We start from the raw sequence: 24,456 nt of genomic DNA on the forward strand, positions 1-24,456 counted from the left end.
GCAGTGCACGCCGTATTGTGTCACGGGAAATAATCACTCCAGTTTGGCTTTCCACTTCCTTGGATAACCGCAGTGAACTTGCATGCCGATTTTCTTCGACCTTTCTCATCAGAAAACGTGGGGTGGGGTGTACTCATTTTTGCATCACTCCAATTTGAGTAAAACTGAAAATTGTGTTCTCTAAGTTATATTATTAACCTTACTTTCATGTTATAAGTTAAACAGATGTTAGTCTGTATACTTGTATACTTGTATGTACTTGTATGTATACTTAGTCTTGTCAACATTTTGGAAATTGTTTTTGTGTGCATTATAAAACTTACCTGACTTTCCACTGGTCTGGGGGTGAGAAAATGATGACTAAATTTTCATTTCTGGGTGAACCTGTCCTCTAAACATTTATTCTCTGTTGTGGGTGGCTGAATGGAAGCTATAATCAATGCTCTTACAATTCTGTCACCATAGATTTAGGAAATTTCTTTTTTTATGCAGGTAACAAGACAATTAGAAGTGACAGAAATGGAATGTATAGCTTTGGCTTTTTAAGTAAACAGGGAAAAGCATTTCCTTTAACCAAAAGTGTCCACAAAGTTAAAATGCAGTGTGTAAAAAATATGTGTGTGTGAGCTAATACATGCACAGGAACAGCTTAATGTCTGAATGTCCCACACACATTTTGACAGGAAGCTGGAAATCAGAGGGGAGAGAGTAATTTAATCTGGGCCTCCCTTCACTATGTACTTGAGCTACTTACATTAGGGACTGTGGTTTATCTCACTGAATACTGACAGTCTGAATTTATTTCTAAGTAAAATGTGTGTGTTTGTGTGCACCAGTGTGTGTGCGTGTGTGTGTGTGAATGTGTGTGTGTGAGAGTGCGTGTGTGTGTGTGAGAGTGTGTGTGTGTGTGTGTGTGTGTGTGCGTGTGTGTGTGTGTGTGTGTGTGTGTGTGTGTGTGTGAGAGAGAGAGAGAGAGAGAGAGAGAGAGACTGATGAGCATTGGACTCGGAGGAAAGGGAGGATGTAAAAGATGAGTTTTGAGAAGGAGGAGGAGTGAGAGGATGAAGAGGAGAGAGAGCTGGAGTATCAGCAGGTCACGGGTGACACATTTAATGATGCTGTGATTCTTGTGTGTTTGACACTGTTACGAGGGGGTGGCTCTTGTGTTTGACAGCCCTACTACTCTGCAGCTCTCAGGAAATAAGATGAATTAGACACTGAGCTACTCAACAGTCCAAATATCAGAGCTGGACAGACTAAACAAGCCAGAGCAGTGAAAGTTTAGAGACACATTCAGGGATGTCTGACAAGCAGCTACCCCCAAATATGGAGCGTTTGGGTCAGGTAGACTCAGAAACACACACATTTGCACGTTCACACACACATAGATCCAAAATCTCAGGAGGAGGAAGGCAGACAGCGGGAGAGACTGTGTACATGTTGAGTTTGTGTTTGTGTACAGGATGAGTCCATTAAAAGGTGCACTGGGCTTACAAGATTTCTTGTGTCTATGAGAGATGTTTTAAGTTTGTGTTTCACTAACTGAGAATCAACTCTGCAGGCTGCAGGAATTACCTCAGAATTTTTGTATTTTTTAGATTTACCATGCTAACTAAAACACACTCTTTCAAAATTAAGGAATTATTATGTCTTGCATACAACCATGACACCACAAGTTTATGTAAGCCAGATTCAGAGTGCTGCAAAAAATATTCATCTGCCAACCTCAATAGCCAGAGGAAGAATACCAGTTGTCAGCTGTGCAGCCAAGGACGTGCTCAAGGGCGGTATAAAGTTGCCCATGCAACCGCCTGTTTTCCCATTCATTTTTTCTGATGTGGATGCATGAATACCTATAGCCCATAATTACTTAAGATGATTAAATCCCAATATTGTCAAAAACGTTCCTGGTTTTCTTTGATGTTACTTTACTTTCTCTCTCTGAGATTGAGAGAGCGCTGGCTCAGAAAGTCAAATCAAACTGTAAAACTATGCAGTTTGGATCAAATATAAATCAAGATTCTGTTTCTGCAAATACCATTTCTCACCTCAGTTGTTTTGCAAACATATTCAAGTGTATTGTTCGCTCTTACATGAAAAAGTTTGTGACCAAGCCACCATTTTGTGTGTTTGAGCCAAAACAAGTGCATTCTGAGTGTTTTGGGGGAATTTGTAGGTTATAACCAAGGGGGACTATGACAGTACTTTATTTGTTTTCTCTAGTCAAGTAGCAATATTTTCATTAATAGAAATTCAAACTATTCTTATAGATATACATAACAGCCTCCTAAAAGATGATGCCACGTTTTTCCCCTTGGAAAACCCCCCCTTGTTATTTATCCCACATTAACTAGAGAGATTTTGCACTTCCTAAATCATTACGTCACCGAATCTTGCTTTTATGCCAAGTTTAGCCATGAGTTAAATGGAAAAACACACTAGAACCGAACATATCTTCATCATATGACTTCATATCTAGGAATGCCTCCAGAAAATGTATTAACACAATTCAGAGAGTAGTGTTTCTCCATGCATCTCCCATAGACTTCAATACAACTATCTCCACAGTCTGGCACCACAGCGAGATTTGGTGACGTAATGACCATTCCTGTTGACAGCCTGTGTTGCACCATATCTGCCTGCCCTAAGGTTTTTGCAATGTTTCCACATCTCAAGTTACTTTGGTGAGTAAAGTGTACTACTGGCAACAACTGTGAGAATGAGATTGTAAAAGAAAGAGAGAATTTGCCTTAATGTTTAAAGAAAATATCGCCCTCAGGTAAGATGACTGATGACGGTTTTTCTGACTTTCAGGTTCATGAAGAATGCCGGCTCTGTTGTAGATGCAGTTACGTGGCAACAGTAGGTATTTTACCCTTTTTTTCTATTTTATTATTTTTTCGCTAGAAAACCCCACAATCAATTTGCAGTCTTGTAAAACAGTAGACTACTCACTTAACCAGTCTAATCAACCGGCACAGGCCATGTTGTGATTTTATACCATTATCACCACATTATGCATATGCATCTGCCAGTTAATAACCACTACTAATACTGTTACTGAGAGAAACTGACACATGATGTGGAGAACTGTGTTTATCTTGTAAAATGGAACAACAGGAAAGGAGTGTGTGTGTTAAATTAGTAACACCTGCCATTTGTCTATTGCGAGTCCTGAAGGAATGCACACAGTCATATCAACGGTTTGATCTTTCTCCCAATGTTTTATCTTTATCTCTTTACACACATGTGTCAAGTATGTAAAAAAAAAAAAGCACCTACCCTAAGCTGTAAGACAGACCCTGGTTGACTGAGAGAGCAGTCATTGAGGTGAAGGTCAGGTCTAATTAGGAGAAATTAGAAGAAACGGAAGGAGGCAGGTCCGTCAGTAAAGCTTAGAAAAACACCACCCACACTGTTAAAATAAAACCATATGCTCCGGCTCATTCCCTTTGTCAATTAGCCCGTTTTACACTAGTGATCCAGATTCCAGTCTAACCAGGCTGCGTGACAGAAACTCTGACCTCTACAAAACAAGCCAAACTTATAAAAGTGGAGACCAGTCATTAACACGTCTACGACACAGGTTTTACTTGGCTGGTTTCAGTTGTTTTGAATCAAACGTGGTAGGTTGGAACACAGCATTCATTATAGACTGGTTTATAGAATCATATGGATTTGTTAGAGAGTTTGTCTGTCTGCAGCTTTCGGTCAGGGGTGTCCAGCTGATCAAACACGTTGGTTATGTAGTAAAACCTTCAGTTCACAAACCATTGAAACCTTTTTTGCATTATGTTACAACATTTTTCCACAACATTGCAGTTTCATATTTGTTTCATCTTGTCTGAGTTACTGCCTATCCATTTTTGGATTAGCCAAGAAAATCAGTAGAAGATCAGTAAGTTCAGTCATTCTCTCTTCTGTCTTTCTTTATCCATCTTACTGCAATATTAGGTTTTCGTCTAATTTATTTTTCATTTTTTTCAAAGCCCAGGATGCAGCAGCAGTATCCCTGCAAAACAGTGTTGGAGGCAACTTGTTTTGGTGGAACACTTGCACATGGAGATGTGAGCCATGACATCAGCGACCATTAGCTTGTTTACATTCATGACATTAGTGATATGGTTTGGGTTACGGTAACTTGCATTTTCAGCTGGCAGGTTGCTAGCCGAGAGAGACGGGGATAGCGAAAGTGGAGGAGAATGCTTACTGAAGTAGTCAACCAATGGCAGGCTTACACCCAAAGGCTGGTCAGTCAGACCAATTTGATTACATTTAAATTTAAAAGTAAACTAATCCTAATTCACCCAAATGATGAAAAATATTTCAGACTTATGTCTAACGATATGTATTCATGAGGATTAAGGTTTTGATATACAGTACAGTCTCAGTACAGGCATGGCTGTAGACTCGCTGTCTTGTGTCAGAGTTGCGAGTAAATGTAAACCCACTCTGATGACAACCATTGGTTTATGGAATACCATTTTGATGCCATTTTGTTTTTGTGGAGCCAGAAGTGACCATGTTTGGACCAGAGCATGGCACTATACACATTGGTATATCTTCGTCCTGACTGGATCTGGCTGAGAACCCAAAGATGCTCCGTGGTAGCGATTTGTCAATCACAGATTAGCCATAACTATGACAAAACTTACCTTGCTTTATCATCTGTTTTAAGTCTGACCATAATTTGTAAAATGAACATGATGCTGTATTTGAGAAGACGTAAGATTGCAATTGAGACCATAATCTCATTAGGAAACTGTTTTATATGCTAATTACTCAAGTAAGTGGTAGGGTCATTTGCCCATGAGCTTACGTATGATCTTACTCATTTTCTAAACCAGTGGAGTCTCCCCCTGCTGGCCATTAGAGAGAGTGCAAATTTGAAGAAGACATCAATATTTTAGACAATCAATAGTTGTGAACAACACAAACAGCGTTCCTTTTACCTGTGTTGTTTTGGTTGTGTTGTCAAAAATCTCAGAAATGGATATCTCAGACCTTGGCAAATAAATGAGAAGCATGTGCATGATTAGATACAAGAAGTAAGTAAAAAATATGTTGACTTGAACAGACTGTTTGTTCTTAAACTTAACTATAACAGCTGCACACGCTAAGTGACCATGCTCTGCCCTACCCAACTGGGCTTGTGCCATGATGAGAGAATTAAGCCAGTCAGAAGTGTGTGACTGGACAGCTGCAAGTTCTAATCATGAAACGCTGAGCAATAAAAATGGCCAAGAAACATTTAGGATTTGCCGTTTAGATGCCTCTGAGCAATATATTTAATGTGAGCCCTAATTGTTCCACCAGTGGGATTTTAGTGGTGCATCCAAGTTTAAACCCCGCGTGCCAAAGTTGTTTTGATAAAGTGGTGAAAGCTGCACTTCAGTGACCCCTGCTCTGGAAAATGAGCACTTCTTGTGTGAAGCATTGCTATCTGAAAATGAAACAGAAACATATATGTTCATCAGTTTACTCTTTGCAGCTATTTTAACTTGGCCATGACACAGCCACATCTTTCTTGTGCAGTGGTCGTTCATGCCAGAGAGCAAGGTTTGTGTTATTTATAGTTCAGTGGAGAATAAAGAAATGTTCAAGATTTGTTAGCTCCTTTCTAGTCCAAAATACACACCAGGACTGTTAGATTTACTGCTGGCATTCCTAAAGGAAGCTACATATTTTTCTACTCTATGTAATAATTGATTTGATGTTAACCTGCTGGTCCACATCAAGACACACATCTCACTTTGCTCCACTTCCACTAACCCCAAATCTCTTCAAACGTCAGATGGCCTTGACACACTTCGTGCGTGGTTATTAAACTGTAACTGTTAGCGTGTACTTGTGTGGTGATGTGAATGTTTATACAGGTTCTTGGTTAATCACCTGTGAGTGATCAAGGAGTTCACACAGTGAGAATGAGGAGGGAATCTAAAAGTCCAACACTAAAAAGGGGATTGTCAAATAGCTTCCTGTGGCAGAAGGCCACGCCGATCATGGAATACACAGTCTTCCATTCTTTCTGGCAATGGAAGAGAAGCTCACAACGACAGGGTCACCTGAAGACAGACTGTTGTTAGAGTTTTACTAATCACCAAGGATGCAGCCGCTGCCTGTATGTCACATCTTGTCACTTTCTCTCACTGCTGTATGGAATCTCATCTGTTTGGACTCCTACTGTCGACTGTGGCTCCTGGATCTGTCACTCTGTCATAGTTGTTCTTTCCCAATCCAGCACGTTAATTTTTTGGCATCTCCACACTTCTCTTCTCTCTTTTCCTGCTCACCCCTCATGCTTCTGGTGTCTCTTTTTGTTCTGTATCTTAGCTCTTCCTGAGCCTCATGCCAGTCACTTATTGGATCCCTGCAGTTAGTTTTTGTCGCACACAATCTCAAAGGCAGGAAGAACATGTAAAAACCAGCAACATAACACTAAGATAATACAGATATAAAATCATGCACTAATAAGCACCAACATGTAAATATGCATGAAAACACAGCAGACCTATAAAAAAACATACTCAAATTAAAGCTGCAAGCAGAGATGAACAGGCCTTCGCAGTCCAAGCATGTTGGGGCATGCTGCTGTCAGGGTGTGCGACGTAACCAGCCCCATTGGCTGATTACTGTGTACGCATCTCTTAACTGTCTGTGTTTCAGACAGTGCAGGAAGGGGTTAAATGTCATTTCCTGTGTCAAACATGTGGCACTGTGACCACGATTGTATATTAGTATATTGTATATTATTATATGTGTTCAGGGCTGGACTCTTATCAAACATTTGAAGTTTGGTCCAGGTAGGAATGAGGAAGTTGTTCCTTTATGATTTGGTGGCCTGCTCCTACCAGTATTAAATAATGTACACTGAAGTCAGAAGAACTATCTGCAATCTACATAAAAACAAAAAGGACCACAGGTGAAAAAGCCCTCAAACGAATTTGTGGTCAGTTGTGTTTTGATTATTGATTTGTGGCGATGCTGTTGGAGGGTGTGCTCACCTTTTAGTTGCATGTCATCTTGTAGTGTATGATATGGAGGAAAAAAGCCATAAATATCATGTAAATAGGTTTGTCTGAATTCCTGTGTCCAGTAGGTGGTGTTATGGATATGACATAGTATTAATGTATGGAGGTATACATGTGTGATGAATTTGGAGTACATGTGAAATTGTATGTTGAAGTTATGGACCGCACCATGACCCCCCATGTTTGACGTAGGTGAAAGCTTTTGATAACTTTTCATGTTCAAGGTCTGAGGATGATACTGAGTGAATTGGAGGGTTGTGATGTTCAATCTGTAGGAGGAGTTGGTTAAAGTACAAGGCATGGAAATGGATCAAAATGGGGGTGAAATAGGAACTTTGAATCAAAATGGCTGGTCATGATACATATGCATACTGAATGTCATTCATGTATGTGCATGTAGGAGGTGGGGCTTGGATTTTTTAAATTCCAGGGGGCACTATAGAGTCCCCTAGTAACACCTTTTGTCAGCTATTGTCAGGAGGGCTTTGGCAAAAATTGTACCAAGTTTCATGGTAATCCCTCCTACCAATGTGGAGATATAAAATACTTCAATCTAAAGAGCGCCACCTAGTGGTAATTGGCCAAAATTTTGCACAGAGCCTTAGGGGCTCAATCTGAATTTCATGTCATTCAGACACACCAATGTCGGGCCCTAAAATACAATCTTCTATTATGTGACATACTCACTAGTTTTACTTGCCAAATCAATTCATTCCTGTGAAAGGAAACATTTTTCTTCTGTACTTTTAATGCTGGTACTGTGTACTATAATATACTCAAGTCAAATTCAAAATGTATTTTAAGTTAAGCATGTTGGGTATTTTTCCACTTCTGCCTCTGTATCTGCCATTCTGTAATAACCATATTTATTGCTTGAGGCTGCACCATGACTTTTTTGTTAATTGAGGGCAAGAGGGCTTTAATGTCACGCTGGCACTCAGTGGGAGCTGAGCTTGCCAAGCGGATATTTGTCTGAAAACATTAGGACACAGTGTTGTTTATTGTTGTATATTATGGAATTCTGGTCAGAATGGCAGCTGAAGTATCTTGCCCAATTTTGCATAAACAAAGAAAAAGTTCTTGGTTCTGCTTCAGGAGCGTAGACTTGAGCAATTCTCCAAATACTGAGCTATATCCTGGTCCAAATACATTTACCTCTTAAGTTTTCTTCATATTTTTGGCTGTAATTAACTGCCAGATGGTGTTTAGTAAAGACAACTTATTTTGCTTTGTTACCTGATGTTTTTAAAGACTGCAGCCAAAATCTGCAGTAGCACTGATATGCAGTACAGGATGTCACTTGTACGAGTACAACTTGTGCCGTCCTTTATTCTGTTTCCATATATGAACTGGAATTTCTTTCCCTGGAAACCAGACCGAAGAATTATTGTTAGCTCTTGAAAAAGATGACAGGATAACTAAATAAATGTGCAATGCTATGACTTAATCGGTGCTTGTTTACAGTTTGAGGCCAGGAGCTTGGGACTTTTCCAAGTCTGTGACAAAAGTTTAACAAGGTTAAGTTCAGATTGCAACACTGCCTCAACAACACAGTCACTGTCATTTCGACACACTTTCCCAAAACAGGTTCAATACAGAATTTCACATGCAATTCCATTCTTTCTTGGCTCATCCATTTAATTCTTTTAACCTTTGCTTGGGAAATGTACAGCTGACTAAGAATTGTAACTTGCCATTTTCCTGGAGTGTTTTGGAAAAGAACAAAAAACTAAGTTTGGCACAAAAACTTGGAGCTCTGAGCAGCACTGGATTGAGCTGATACTTTATTGCTAACATTTGTTGCTTTCTAAGATTGAAATAGATATCTGCTGAGCAATGAAACACAGATTTTATTTGTTATCTCATTTATTGTGTCGTGGTACTAAAACAGTACCAATGAATGCAAATGTGTGGAGAAATAATTTTGGATAATTTCATTTAATTAAATATTTGATTGGTTTGTGCAAAAAATGCCATCATGAGGGAATGCTTTCTGCTTTTAATGTGCACCAAACTATTTGTCATGGTTTAATTGGATATTCACAAGGGCACGTCCATTTTTAATTCTCAGGATTTACTGATAAACCATAATTTGTGAAGTTTAAATCTAGCTGTTGTTTAGTGAAGTAGGTGCATTCTTCTGATAAAGATCAGTTCAATTTCACGCAGCAAATGGTTTTGTTTTATGCAGCAGTGTAAATAAAATGTGTTTTATGGTACTTGAAGCATGAACTGCGTGTGGTTGTTGCTCTCTTCTTTTCCTCTCTTGGACTCTAACAGAGGATCCTGGAAAGGTTTTTGACTGGCCACAGGCAGATTTTCCTCGGGACGTTGGCTTTGACTACCGATAAATTCTTTTCTCATCATGCTCTCTCAACATCATCTCTCATTATCATCTTTATTCTCTCTCTCTCTGTCTCTCTGTCTCTGTCCCTCTCTCTCTCTCACAGAATCACCACACATGGAAGTCTGCATTGTTCAGTCTCAGTCTTAAATGCTTCTGATTCTTTTCTTACGCAATCACAGTGTAGTGAAAAGTGAATATGTCAGTCCCTGTTAATCAAAACTGTTGTTCTGAAAGGATGCATTTTGTACTAAATCTGTGAGATCAGTGAAAATTACCCAAATTGGAGTCCATAATGAGCTACAGTGATTAATGGGGAACCCAATTCCAGAATTTTAGCTTCCATGTTGTTTTTCAGTTATAATTTTATTGATCTATGGGGTATTGTTAAACGTCATTATAGTTAGCATTATATTGTTTACCAAAGTGATGAAAGGTCGATGGCAATGGGCTCTTACCATTAGGACACCATGTAGTTTGTTTTGACTTTACTTAACTGAAATTGGACTTTTTTTTGGTTGTGGCACATGAACAATATAGTATGATTATATAATATATAGTTCTAACATTTTAAAGCAACATTTCATAATATTTTTCCTTAAATTAACAGCTTAATAATCATGTTGATGGTACAGTGGCTTGTAATATGGTGAATGGTGTCGCTAACTCAGCCACTCTACCCCCATTACTTGTTTCTGCACTATGTGACGTGAGAGGGGAGGATCATAGCGCTACATACATGTGTACTTCAACATACAAGCGCACCACACATAACATTGTCATGATGTAATGAGCTTTGTTTGTAGTTAGCACCTACTTAACGTCTGACAAATGGTTACAGACCTGGAGTTTGAATTTATGACATTGGTATAGCACTCAGAAACAGTGTTGGGCGCCAAAATACACAAATGCCATTAAGCTTTAATATATTTATCAATTTTACATAAGCTCAAACTCTGAGAAGGTTAAGCAGATGGATGGGTGGATGGATGAATCACATCTGCGCTGGGATAAAACTGAAGTTTGTTGCTCACCTCGAGTACAGTGTGTTTCTCTCACAGCATTTTTCTTGCTTTTCCATTCCAGTTACTTCATGGATGGCAGAGTGAACAAAGTGGAGGACTTCCTAAAAACTCGTCTGTTGGACACACTGACAGAGCAGATCACTAAAGTCACCAAGGTAATTACGTTTCCCTCAAAGTTGTGAAATATAAACTACAGTTGCTGTATGTACAGTACACTGTACAAAAACTATTGAAGCAGCTGATTTATAGTGTATAGTTCAAAATCTGTACTATACACATAAATCATATCTGGGTAAAATGTGTCCAATCTGAGTTAATTAACAGTATCTGCTGTGGCAGACTTGAGATAAACAGTGCAATAGTACCTCAGGGAAGAAAAAGCTATCCTACACAAGAACAAAATCTAAAAATATTCAATAAAATGCAGTGGCCGTGAGATTTTTCTTTTTGTTTACTGCACTGACTTTCAGCAGTTTGCAGAGTAAATAGAAATCAAAATAACAGCAAATGAAAATGCAAGTATTGATTTAAAAAAAAAAAAAAACTGTAATGGAGCTTTCACAAGGTGATTTCATTATGGATTTGACTGACATACATTTCCATCTTGCGGCAGGTTGTGAACACACATACTCCCGGTAAGAAGGTGTGGCTGGGTGGACTAGGGCCGGCGTGGTCAGGAGGCATCAGTAACCTTTCTGACACGTATGCTGCTGGCTTTCTGTAAGTATTGTTATCACACTATAGCATCTTGTGTTCTGTAGATAATGATACCGCTGATAATAATGAACTGAAACCAGCTGCACAAGATTACTGTTTGGAAATAGTATTTATTGCAAGTGTAAGATGGACTGATCGATGGATGCATGGATGGATGGATGAATAGATAGATATGGGCATAAGAATATAAGATGAATAAACTTAGCAGTGAATTGATTGTCTTTATAACAGCGCATTTGCAAATGAAAGTCATTCTTGTGGAAGATGAAGATGTTGCAAAATTAATGTGGCTAAAATCAAGTAACTGACTGATGTTCTAGAGGTCATTTTACACAATTTAGGCAAGTGTTCAATCATTTTCATCACCATTGTCAGGATTATGTATTCCCTGATCGATACTTTTCTTTCTGTATGTGTATTTCAGGTGGATGAACACACTAGGAATGGCTGCTATGCAGGGGATTGATGTTGTCTTACGTCACTCTTTCTTTGACTACGGATACACGCACCTGGTGGACCAGCACTTTAACCCTTTACCGGTAAGTCTCTAAATTTTACTTCGGCAAAGATTGGAATGGCTGTTAGCTCATTATTTCATTGTCATAATAAGGATCTGACCTGTGCAGTCTTGTTAGGCATAGGATCTTCTCTATAACAGACCTAGTGCTCTGATGGCACCTCTCGCTCTTTCCCGTGGGAGCTATTAGATGAGATGAAAGGCGTTTAGTGGTGATGAGTGGTTAGACGCGGGGGCGAAATGCCATGTAACCTTAGCCTTTTGTCAGTAGCTCAGGACAGTGTCACTGCTCCCCTCAACCCCCATCGCAACTGTGTGCTTCTCTGTGCGGGACAGTCGGACGGTGAGAGATCTGCAACCCGAGATGATGATACACAGACATGTTAGTAAAATAGCCTGCAACACTGTGTGAAATGGAACTGCCCAATCCCAAGTTCCTCCTTGGTTTGGTCTGACTCATGCAGGGTCCACAACAATTCATTAATCACCTCAAATCCAGTCAGTATTCCACACAGTATGCAATATCTTTGAATTTCATATTGATAGCATCACAAATTACCAAATATTGAGCTTGTACAAAAATGTTTGAGTTATGCAGTGATGTAGTTAAGAGAAAAGTAAACATACTATCATTTCTAACAAAGAAACTCTGTTATCTGGATTTAGGGCTACATTTACATCATTTTCACAGAAACAGTGATTGAGGGGGGCACAGTTAAGATTATCTAACTTTTTCAACTCATTTTAGGCTCTTATTTATAAAAGAAATAAAATGTTATTTATTCAGGATGTTTAGGAAAAATTCTATTCTTCTATAGGTATTGCCAGTAAGTTTACTTCCTCTTTGCGCAGAGATGTTTGACAGTGGAACATTGACCAGTTTTTGCATAGGAGTGTGGACTGAACGGCTACGATAGGCCAGCCAAATCTGGTCTGAAAGTTAAAGTTTGGAATAGTATGGAATTTTAAAATGGACAGAGGTTGTAATGATCTTTTATTCTACTCAAAGTTGTCATGTTCCTCTGTTATATATTTCTTTTTAAAAAGTGGGCTTTGAAGTCCTATCGTAGTATTAAACTGAACTCATTTTGCAGCGGGAAAATTTCAAAGTTTGATGAAGTGATAAAATGCTACCATGAGCCAAGTTCATAAAAATGATTTATTAAGGTCATAAAAAGGGGTTTTATATTAAGTTGAGGCACAGCAGGAGTCAGACGCTTACAGTATGGACCTACAGCTTCATTCCTCAGTACGTGAGACTCCTAAAACTCCTACGTTTGTATTATAATGTGTCTTGTTTTTTGTTTGTTTTTGTGTGACATAGCTAAAAAGGACTCAAACTTGATTTAGCTTTGCAAACTTTGCATTGTTAAATGATTAATAAATGTAGCTGTGTAATAATTTGTATTCTTCAATAAAGTAGAAGGATGATGAAAATGAAACATTTGCTATTATTCAGGTTTCTTTTGTATTGGAAATCCCAAAATACCATTTTAACCGCTAATGTTATTGGACTCATGAACTAATCACTCTTGAAAGATCTGGCAATAATTTTTCACTAAATCTCTCATTAGTTCTCCCTAGCGGGCATGCATTTTCTTCTGCCTCATTCTAAGTATGATATATTAAACAATTGAGATGGCTCACCCGAAGTCCCCCCTCGTCTCCATTATTTTTCTGGGAATGATGATCTCCCACTAGGATCACAATGCTTTTAACATGGCTGGATGTCTACAGGCTCCACCAGCCTACCTGCTGAGAGAATTCACTGCAGGGCCAACCTGTCCTCTGCATGGGAAATTTATGACCTGGCCTCTTCCCCTATATAGGATGACTCCTCCATTTGTAGAATCCAGTCAAAATCTCCCGCCTACTGAATGACTCACCTACTTCACCTTTTCCACATGTGTCACCTCCTTTTCTTACTGGCTGTATTGTCCCAATTATCCTTTCTTTTCCTGTTTTGTTGACACTCACCACGTGCCTGTTGTCTCCCTACAGAGAGAATAATCAGTCTCAGATACAAAGTAGGGAGGTGAGGCAGTAAGCTGCACTCTCTAATAGCTCTTTCTTCCCGTGCTGCATATTGTTGGTACACTTCTGCTTTCTGTTCATTTTTAATGGCTGTTATCTTTTTATTATTTTCTGGGAAACCCAATTAGAGCTTGCTGATGATTGCTAATTTCTTTTTGGGCCTAGTTAAATTAAAAACACGACAAGGAAACTTGTTTGAATGTAATAGTATAACCTCATACTTTGATCTTTGAATTTCTCAGGGATTAACAGGCTCTCAACCAGACAGTCTGACTCTCATTTGCTGCATTAAGCTAAATACTGAAGGTTAATTTTTATTCCCCTCGTTATTGTCCTTTTATTCCCTTAACTATACAGCTGAGGTATTTAGTCTTCTGGTGTATGATTTTACTTTTGAAGTCCTAACAAATTACTGGCTTACTTGGCTTCTTTTTCCTGGGCAATACGGTATTTTCACTGGGTTTCTGTCTGTCTATCCAAAGACGGAGAGTGCAGGACAAGAAAGTCAGAGGGGCACTTAGACGGAAAACAGGCAGACAGCGGAGGAGTTAGGACCACAGTTTCTGTTCCTGTCTATGATTTTAATAGGACTGTCCATAGTTCCATATATATTAAATTATTGGTTTGAAGATACAATGCAAAAGCAGGGAGGCGTAGTAAGGGAGTTAACTGACAGCAGGGAAACAGTTTAAAAGCATCGGCAACGTTGATGCATTGAAATGTAAGGGCTAATCTAACATAAGGACTTTTATTGAAATTTACTCTTTGTTATAGAAATATTGGATTCCCCTGAAAGGAAATATTTCTAAAATCTCTATTTAGTTTAATCGGCCATGAAATGTCCTGGTGATTATAGAAACAGATTTAGTTGAGAATAAAGAAGTTGCCAGCAAAGCAGCTCAACTGTAACGATGAAAAAATAGATAGATTTTCGCCAATTCCTGTTGTGGTCAGTGATTTTAACAGGGCTGAGGATGCAAATATATCAAATTATTAATGATTTATTTTATTTTAGTTTTTAAATTTGAACAGAATGCAAGAGGATAGCACTTTTCCGGCCATAGTGCGCATATAAAATCCCGAGACCTGTAACTGGTCTTTGCTTTGTACACTTTGTATTAATAAAAGATCACAATTCTGTCCATACACTCATCCACCCATCCCTGTGCCTGTGGCCAACACTATACAGTTCCATACTGTGCTCTGCTTTTTCGATGCCTTGGCAGCAAATTAAGTTAAAGCCTGCATGGAAAAAAGAAGCCCTTAAATGTTGCCATATGCAGGATTGCATGGGAACTTCCTGAGGAACACATGTTGTTCTGGGTCTCTCAGAGAGGTGTTGAGTCTGTGTAGTCTTGAGACTACAGACACAGTATAGCGGACCCCTCAACAATGATAACAGAAAACAACAATTCAGGATGGAGCTAAATATTTTAGAAAAATGTCACTTTGAAGACTTGTCAATTCTAAACATGTCAGATGTTGTTAGATACAATGTGACATATTGCATCTGACAATAAGGTACAACTTAACATTGAGCGTCAAAATGCTGACATATTTGGACTTTTTGTGAAATATATCTCTTTTCATCCTGTCACAGTTGAGCTGCTTTGCTGGCAGAATTTAGAAATATTTCATCTTACGGGAATCCAACATTTCTATAATAAGGGGTCTATTTTAATAAAAATCCTGATGTTAGATTTACCCTTCCATTTCAATGCATTGGAGTTGGCAATGCGTTCAAACTGTTTTCCTGCTGACAGTTATATCAGATATTTAAAACTCCCTTTCTACACCTCCCTGTATTGCTTTGTATCTTTAAACAGCAACCAAGTAAGGAATCTTGTCGTGAATATTATGATGATAAAATAGCCCCTGAAGTCATAAAATTGATGCCAAATGTGTCTCTGTGTGTTGTGGTGCTGCCCTCACAGGATTACTGGTTCTCTTTGGTCTTCAAGCGTCTTGTTGGTCCGAGGGTTTTAGCTGTGCGGGTGGCTGGACTGCAGAGGAAGCCTCAACCGGGGCGAGTCATACGAGACAAGCTACGCATCTACGCCCACTGTACCAGCTACTACAAGTACGTGCTAAAGCTGACTGAACTTGGATTAATTTGAAAAGTTAATTTAAACTCAAAAAGAGTGTCCTATTATCAATAAATACTGTGATTTATTTTTTATTTACTTTATTTTTCATTATTTGATTCTGACAGATGACAGAACTAACATCCTCTTAGCCTTTCAGTGAAGTGTAACAATACTTTTGGAATGTCCTTGAAGATTTAAATGAAAAACAGACCGCTCTGGTTTTAACGTCTTCCACTCCATGTCCTCCTGCAAACACCTGAGGCTCATTGTCTTTTGAGGAAGAACAAAATCCCTTACTGGCCATTCACCTTCCCATAAATAAGCAGAGGGGGTGTCTGCTTCATTCACAGGTCAGAGCCCATAAACTTAACGGGTATCACTTATCAGGTGTGTGGATTCTGTCTCCCTGTCGTCAAAGAGCCGCTGAAAGGTGTGTGAGGCCTTTATCCCATCTGGGATTGGCTGGAGGGGGGTATTCAAGGGGGAGGGGGAGGGACAATAAGGCGGTCTGTGCCGGGAGGAGATGAAGAGTGCCACGATGGCCTGTTCAAGGTTATCATTTAACCCAGGCCAGTGGCTGTCAGCACTAGGCTAGACTTACGGCCTTACTCTAGACAGGGCTCGTTTACAGGTGGGGCATGTCTTAGAAAAATAGTACAGAGCTGCACAAATAGACAGTCAATGAGTTGCGTAACATCCTGATGGCATGCACGCAAATATTTGGAGTAGTTTTCAGCAGGTGGACATACATACACCTGGTATGTGTGGTGAATTTGAGAAATGCCACTCAGCTCCAGTCAGCATACAAATCAGCCCTGGATTTGTAGGTTCAGACCACTGAATGTATAAAATATGGTAAGAGCTTCCTGGTCTGAAAAGCAACACCAGTGTCTTAAACCTGTATACCTTCTGATGGCCAGCAGGGGCTGACTCCACTGGATTAAGAAAAAAGTCAGATTGTATATACATTTATGAGAAAATTACTCACTTGATTTACTTTTTTTTATCTCAGCAAAAGTTTCCAAATTACTTTCTGGTATTTATCGCTATAAGTCCTGTTCAATACAGCAAGATGTTCGTTTTGTAAATGATGGTCCCATTTAGAGTAAAACAGAGCAGGGTGTCCTTTATGGGATTATTTTATGATTGACAAGTTGCTACTACGGCATGTCCTTGGGGTTGTCAATCAGATCTAATCAGGAAAGTGACATAGGAATTCATACCTACTCCAGTCCCACCCTCTTGTTTAAATATGATCGCTTCTGGCTCCAGCAAAACAAGATGGCTACAGTTGTAACTCAAAGTTTCACAACGGTAGACCAAAAACCAATGGGTGACGTCATGATGGGTTTACCCTTGGTTCAGACAGTGAAGTATTGGAGCAGACCCTCTTGAATCCAACCCATCTTGTCATTGTCTGCCACTTAAGCCCTTAAGTGGATGAACCATTGTAGTCCTAGTGGTTTGACTGTACTGTGTAAGACTGTGAAGACTTCGAAATGTGCTCAGGCAGTCAGTGGTTTGAAAAGTCTTTGCAGATTAAATTTTTGACTTTCACTGCCCTTTTACCCCTTTAGTGGTTTGCGTGGCATTTTTTTCACTTCCCGGCGATGTTCCAACATCAAACAGCATCGGCACATGTTTATGTTCCTGGTTTGAATCTCTGAGAACCTCATCATTTGAAAAAGGCCTGAGAGGTCATTATCTCTCTTCCCATCTAACCATCTGATCTATCACTTGCAGCCATGGTCCATGTTTCTCAGAGACAAGCCTCCGCAAGTTTATCACAGAGCCAGACACACAGCGTTCCCATTAACAATGCTTTAAAAGTTATTTCTCCCAGCAAATATATTAAATGTGTCCAAGAGAACAAAGATAAACATCAAGCTTAAAACCAAAATTGCTTTAAAGACAGGAGATTCTGAAGGTGGTAACTGGGAGAGTTGTCTACCAGACCATTTAGCACAGTCTTGACCCAGAACACTAAGGCTGACATGTGGTATTCACTACAGCTGTGTTGTCTTTCTCCTAATATCTGGGCCTTTATTAGATTTTATCATGTTTGTCTTATCTGTCTCGGTTAGTTATTTACCTCTGGCCAGTATCCCTATCAAGTTGTGTCCCCAGTGCTTTGCTCTCTGGAGAGGGACTCAAACACTGTTGTCTGTGTAACTTAAGAAGTGTTACCCGCTGCGTCCACACCCTTCTTCAGAGCCTGGAATATACAGCGACAGATTTTAATATTGGATTGTTGGATACTGTACAAGAGAAACACATTTTTGGATCGGGTAGCCTTTATAGGCTTATAAAATAAAGGCTTCAGAAATAAAATGTGGTTTATTATGGTTCATCCTAAATATAGATGATAGGTCGGAGGCCATGATTAAGGACAACTTGCTGTGTGACGGAATTCCATTCTTGAGCAGGCTTCATCTCACTTTATTATTTTTCTGGAAGCCTTTTGATCCAGATCAGATCAAGGAGTTGTGGTTGCATCCTATTGCTATAAGTGATAAAAAAAAATAGAATCAAAGACTTTCTTCTCTTTGTAGTCATCTTTAATTATAGAGAATATTATTCAGTATGGCAAGGTAATATATAAAGAATCTCTATTAACAGATGTGGAGAGGAGCCATTTTTTTCCCTTATCTTTGGAAAAAATGTCACTCATAATTTTCTCTCTGCTATTAGTCATAACTATGTGAGAGGGTCCATAACAATCTACATCATCAACCTGCATCGGTCACGGAAGAAAATCAAGTTGGCGGGGACGTTACGGAACAATACCGTCCATCAGTACCTACTGCAACCCTACGGCACTGACGGACTCAGAGCCAAGTTAGTATCACTCTTTCTGACTCATACACATGCACATACACACACAGGGCAGTATTGAATATTTGTTTTCTATCCAAACAATTCCTCGTATAGAGTATCATGTTCCAATCAGTCACGCTGATCAAACAAGACAAATGCACTGGGGGGAGACCCAGGCTAGCAAAACGGCCAACAAACCTTATAGTCACGTCATTGCTTGATAAAAATAAAGATTAAACCTTTTTTTATATCAATTAAAATCTCTGTTGAAGCAGTATTCAAAACATTATTACTTTTGCAAAGGTCTAAATGGTGTGGTGGTGAAGCATAAGTATAATGAGAATTTCATGATCAACTTTACGGGTCTCTAATTATTTGATTTTTTTCCAACCGTAATAGGGTGTAAAATACTGGCCCTTAAAAGACAACAATGGACTTGAACTACATAATTCATGCCGAGTCGGTATAATATGTGAATATACACAAAGTGTGCAAAATATTCGGTTACATGCAATAACTTCTTTGTGTCTTTATCTAGAGTAGATTGTAGCAGCTTAAAACAACAGAACTCTTAAAGAATATTACAATAAATAAAAGATAATAAAGAATTAACCCTTTTTTGAACCCCTCTTTTGTCTATGAAGAAACAATGAGGTAATGTATTAAATCAGACTGTCATAATATATTGCATGGCCTTATTTAAACAGAAACATTTACTGAGCCCGGTCTACTCCTTGTTGTTTGGAATCTGTTTTTACAGCCTGCAACCGATGTTTTATCAATGGCTTTTACATCCTTTTATATTCATGCCATTTTACCTCTAAATTCGGTTTTACTAACTATAATATATTACATGTTACCTAATGAGGTAATATAATTCATGTTGCCTCAAAACGTCCCTTAAAATTAAAGATTTATGCTCTCAGTCTCTTCCACTCTCCTTTAAGCCCCTGGCCTGTTATTCTGACTCAGACTTAAGCCTCAAATCCTGGAATAACAGCCTAATGACCCAGACTGTGTGTTTGTGTGTGTGTGTCTTTGTGTTATACGATACCTACATACGGCCTTAATTGAGGCTCAGGCATGATCCTTCAATAACAGCGTAATGACAGAGGATGTTTTAGGTGTTAGAACAGGATTGCAAGGCAATTAATAGGAGAGCAAGCTAACAACGGGCCTTTTTCAGACCTTAAGTGCTTTCTTTAACCACCGGCAGCGCAGGGAGACTTTTATGAAGAATTTAGCAACACCAGATGTCTATAAACTTTTCTGAGTAGTGCGACTTTTTAACGCTGGCCAAGTATTGAAGTCCTTGCATGTTGAAAGAAAGCTTTGGGCAGTTCTGTGTTAGTCATATCTTCTAACTATTGAGCATAATTTAATTAGATATTTTATTGAATTTGAGGTTCACGTAAAAATATCCAGACCGCCGACCTTAATCTCTGTATTGTTGTGAACTTTACAGTGTAACAGTAAAAAAAATTTATTAATAACAGCTTTAAAGAAGGATAGTGTCTCTTCAGAGCATGATTTATTAAGTTACAAACAAGAGTTTATTAAAGAAACTATAGTTTGTGTAAAAATAGAAATTACGCATTTTTTATAAACTCAATAAAGTGACTGTCATGTCGAAAGTGTCATGGTATAATCCTGATGGAAATTGCGTTATCCTTACATTTCGCCCACAATTCAAGTGTGCATCTTAACATTTGACCAAGTGTTTAAGTTTCTCTTTAATCATATTTTATACATTTTATATTTTTTATGGTGAACATATTGAACCTAAAACCAGACATGTAAAAAAAGAAATGAGGCAACTTGACTTGTCATCTGTTCAACAACAGTAGAGACGGATGAAATGTTTTCATTTTTTTCTAACAGGCTTCACGCGAGCAATTTCACAACGTATTTAGGGTAGCAGCATTTATCATTCACACCGTTAGCAATTAATCCTCCCTCCCCAGATTAAAAGGAAAAGAAAGCAGTTTTAGTTGTTTTCATTTCAACCCAACTTATTTTACTTTTACACAGTGAAATTTAAATGTTGAATATCCAATATTAACAACCTGTGTCCCGGGCAAAGTCATTTTTTAGGTACAGTTAAATCACGTTAAATTCGTATTTTAAACAGTATGTCTTTGAAGGCCTTATATCAAATATGATCCCTTCAGACTGTTGTCATAGCTCTGTAATTTATACTGCAAACAGTCATCATAGTGATTGTTGCTGGAGTAGGATATTTTCTTAAGTCTTTGAAATGAACCATTTCAGTTCTGCAAACTGTTCATATAAATGAGTTTGATTTCATATTTTATACTGCTGTTGTGAAACAACGGTGAGTGTGAAACTGCAATTTTATAACAACAGCACCCCCAAGTGTACAAGAATCATAACCTTTAAAAACTGAAGATGGATATATTGATTGACATTTCATGCTCTGGTGAAAAACCTCATTAACTGACATGTATTTAATCTATGGATTTTCAACAACTGTCAGTTTCATTTTGCAGTGTGCATTTCTTGCCTTCTTGTTTCTGTAGATACGTCCAGCTGAATGGGGAGAAGCTGCTCATGTTGGATAATGAGACGTTCCCGGAGCTGAAGCCTAAGACACTGAGGGCTGGACGGACAATAGCCATGCCTCCCATGACCATAGGCTTTTATGTCATCAAAAACATTAATGCATACGCCTGCCGAAGATAACACCAACCCTTTTATTCCTGAAATATAGGAGAGATGATTAGAAGTCTACCAACCAAAAACTGTGTGGCTCCTCATGGGGAAAACAGGGAGAGCAGAAAATAACTTGATTAGGATTTTTGTCACTTCAGTGGAGTGGACACTTGGCTTGAATGCCTTACATTATCTGGTATAACAGCAGCCTCTTTAACCATTATTTTAGATTAATGGTAACATTCAAACCACTCTACCAAATTACAAAGACGTGCCCAAGACATATAAAAAGGGCTGCACTGAACACTTTTCAAATCACAAAATCACCTAAATGTCTAAAAGGTCCACATTATTTGACTTGATTAAGCTATATTTTCTTCTCTTGGATTATCAGACCGAGGGTTTGTTTTCTCTGCGTCTGTAGAGAGAGTTCTGTTTTTTTCTTTCACTGACCGACAGACAAAAAAGTATGAGAGAAAACTGAACAGGCACCGTTTCTAAAGCATACACAAGTCAGCCTCAGTTTGACTTGATCCTTTCCACAAAGAAAAAATGCTGTGGTGTGTGCAAGGTCATGCCTGGACTTACCAAGTGTGGTGTTGTGTGTGTGTGTGTGTGTGTGTGTGTGTGTGTGCCACTGATAAAGCTACTGATGTGTCTGTCCAGTCTTATTGACGTGCCTCTGAAAGTTTCTTGCCCTGCCATATCAAATGGCTTAAAGGGAATAATCTGTTTCTTTTAACAGTTGTCTGACACAACTTTTAATCAGTTTAAATGCAGAGTACTTCTGCCAGAGTGTATTGCGGGTGCTGTTTACAGCAATGCATAGCTCAAGAAAAATGTGAACCAATCCCCAACATTTGTCCTCACATAGACTGCATCCAAAAAAATCTGAAAAATAACTTTAAAATAACAGTTTTTTCAGGTGAATTTGAAGCTATCTCACTAACTTCAGTGTGATTTCACATTTTATAATCCTCTTATGCTGCTAGGGTTTTTTTCTACTAAATACACATTATATATTTGACATAACTTTGTACAGATTTACTGTCATATATTATTAGATAATGTATTGTACATAAGAGTGATGAGAATAAGTGATTTAAGCTTGATATGTTTACTTACATAAAGTATAAACCTAATTTATATGATTTAATACTTTGTTTTTTTACATTTCTATTATAAAAGACTCATGTCATGTTACTGGTACCGATGCCCCAACTCTTAAGAAAAGCCAGAAATACTTTTAAAAATGCATTTATGGGCAAACAGGGCAACTGAATGACGCAGATGCAAATTAAGACTTTTTTTCTTTTTTTTTTTACACAAGAAAAGGAATTGCCTTGTCATGGTATATGATTCATAACCAATGGAATCACATCTGCAATTATTCTAGTTTTATTCTATAATATTTTAACCATCTTATTTAAAGATGGGCTTGCTATTCTCTAGACTAAAACCACAAAGCAAGTAAAAGTGTTTGGTTGAAGTGATTTGGCCAACTCTAAACTCTTAACATGGTGGAAGATCAACAGGAGCAGATTCAGCTCCTGAACCTATTAAATGAAATATTTGTCCTCTGAATGTGTTTATAATTCATGTAGAGATGTTCATATTTCTTTTTGAGAGCACTATTTTGATATGTAAAGTGTGCCTATATATTATTTTTTGTTAAGAAAAAAGTTTACATTGATAATAAACACCTACAAATAAAAAGTTGTTTTTGTTCAGTGTGTTCAACGGTGAAACTGACATATCACCCATGCAACAGTCTAAGAGCAACCTTTCACTCTACATTAATCTTGCTGCTTGTAAACGTACTAACAATAAAGGATTTGGAAGTAAACTGTCTAAACAGTTCCATCACGTGAGTTAATATTGGGTATTGCATCCAGACACCGCAGCAGGACATAGCTGGAATCTGCTGAAGCACATGGTTGCAAGGAGAAGAAACTGAGACAAAGAGATGAGAAGATATGATTTATACCTGCACGGCATCACAAAGATGAGCAGAAGTGCCCTGGTACAGACCGTCCTATCAATAAACAATGCCGAATTATAACTGCATCGTTAAACCAAGGACCCAGACCCCGGAGGATTAAAGTTGACTTTGTTGGTGCGCTCACTCACTCACTCACTCTTACACATAAATACTGTTACACTTTGTGGCCCCAGATGTGGAAGCAGCTGGAGTGAGTCTTTGTAGTGGGAAGAGTGCTGTCTTGTCACTGAATGGGACAGCTGTTGATGGGAAACATGAAGCCAGGACGGGCTGAAGCTTTGGCCCAGACGGACTTAAAGCTTTGGCCCCAGACCTTGCTCAGTGTCTGCTGAAGCACGGACAACTGGGATCTGTCTGGGAGGATCATATGCAACGGAGATGAAGGGTCATATCTTGTGTACCCTTTAAATAAAACGCTCATCATTCAGATTCTCCCAAAAAAGAACGGCACACGAATAAAAGGATATTCTTGAAGTTGTAATGAAGTTTCATGACCGTGAGTCATCGACGCCAGTGGCCTCTTCGGCGGCCTTGATCCAAAGCATGTACCTTTAATTATGTTTTTGTTTTATGTCCCATTCATGGGAAATGGGCTTTTGCTTTTATCTAAGTTGCAGAAATGTTTGGTCTCAGAAATGAGCTTCAGACACAGTCTCATTTCACATGTGGTCCGTTTCAAACAGGCCAACGTTGTTGACATGTAAGAATCAAACCAGACTTGTTAACACCTGGACCACTGTGAGGAGAGGAACGTTATTCATCACACTGTGTAGGCACATTCAGATGAATATGCAAGACGTGCTTTATTTTTAAAGCAAACCTCCGATCAGAAACTTTCTCAAGAGAATTGCTGAAAATCGGCTGTCTGTGTTAGTTTAAAATGTTCTCAGATCAGCTGTATAGTACGTACGACACCAGGGCACAACACAATCTGAACGGTAAATATTTTCAAACTGTAACTTATTAATCAAGAGTCTGTTTGTTGAGTAAGCAACTCTGACCTGTAAGTGATGAATTAAAGCGATACAGAGCGACGAGGCCTGAGAGAACCTCCTGACATTCGGACCAGGATCTTATCGAGCCAATCCATGGAAGCACTTTTGTTTGCTTCACATAAACCTGTACGTTGTGATAATAACCGCTGAGCGTCACTTCCTCCGACAAAATCTAATGGTGTTGTGATTTAGGAGGACTGCGCCGTGTCTGGCC

The 24,456-nt window shown here is 38.7% G+C and overlaps 1 protein-coding gene across 1 annotated transcript in view; it reads left to right on the forward strand.

The window, feature by feature from the left end:
- The window catches only part of hpse2 (heparanase 2), a 61,240-nt gene extending 38,239 nt beyond the window's left edge, over window positions 1-23,001 (forward strand). Inside the window, exons 6-12 of the mRNA XM_037123958.1 lie at window positions 2,815-2,862; window positions 10,462-10,555; window positions 11,014-11,120; window positions 11,542-11,656; window positions 15,603-15,748; window positions 18,447-18,593; window positions 21,113-23,001. Of these exons, the coding sequence (XP_036979853.1) occupies window positions 2,815-2,862; window positions 10,462-10,555; window positions 11,014-11,120; window positions 11,542-11,656; window positions 15,603-15,748; window positions 18,447-18,593; window positions 21,113-21,275 (820 nt within the window). The 3' untranslated portion in view covers window positions 21,276-23,001. The remainder of the gene's footprint in view (window positions 1-2,814; window positions 2,863-10,461; window positions 10,556-11,013; window positions 11,121-11,541; window positions 11,657-15,602; window positions 15,749-18,446; window positions 18,594-21,112) is intronic.
- Window positions 23,002-24,456: the final 1,455 nt, after the last annotated feature.

The sequence above is a fragment of the Acanthopagrus latus genome, chromosome 15, assembly GCF_904848185.1.
Source record: "Acanthopagrus latus isolate v.2019 chromosome 15, fAcaLat1.1, whole genome shotgun sequence".
In the NCBI taxonomy this organism is placed as follows: domain Eukaryota; kingdom Metazoa; phylum Chordata; class Actinopteri; order Spariformes; family Sparidae; genus Acanthopagrus; species Acanthopagrus latus.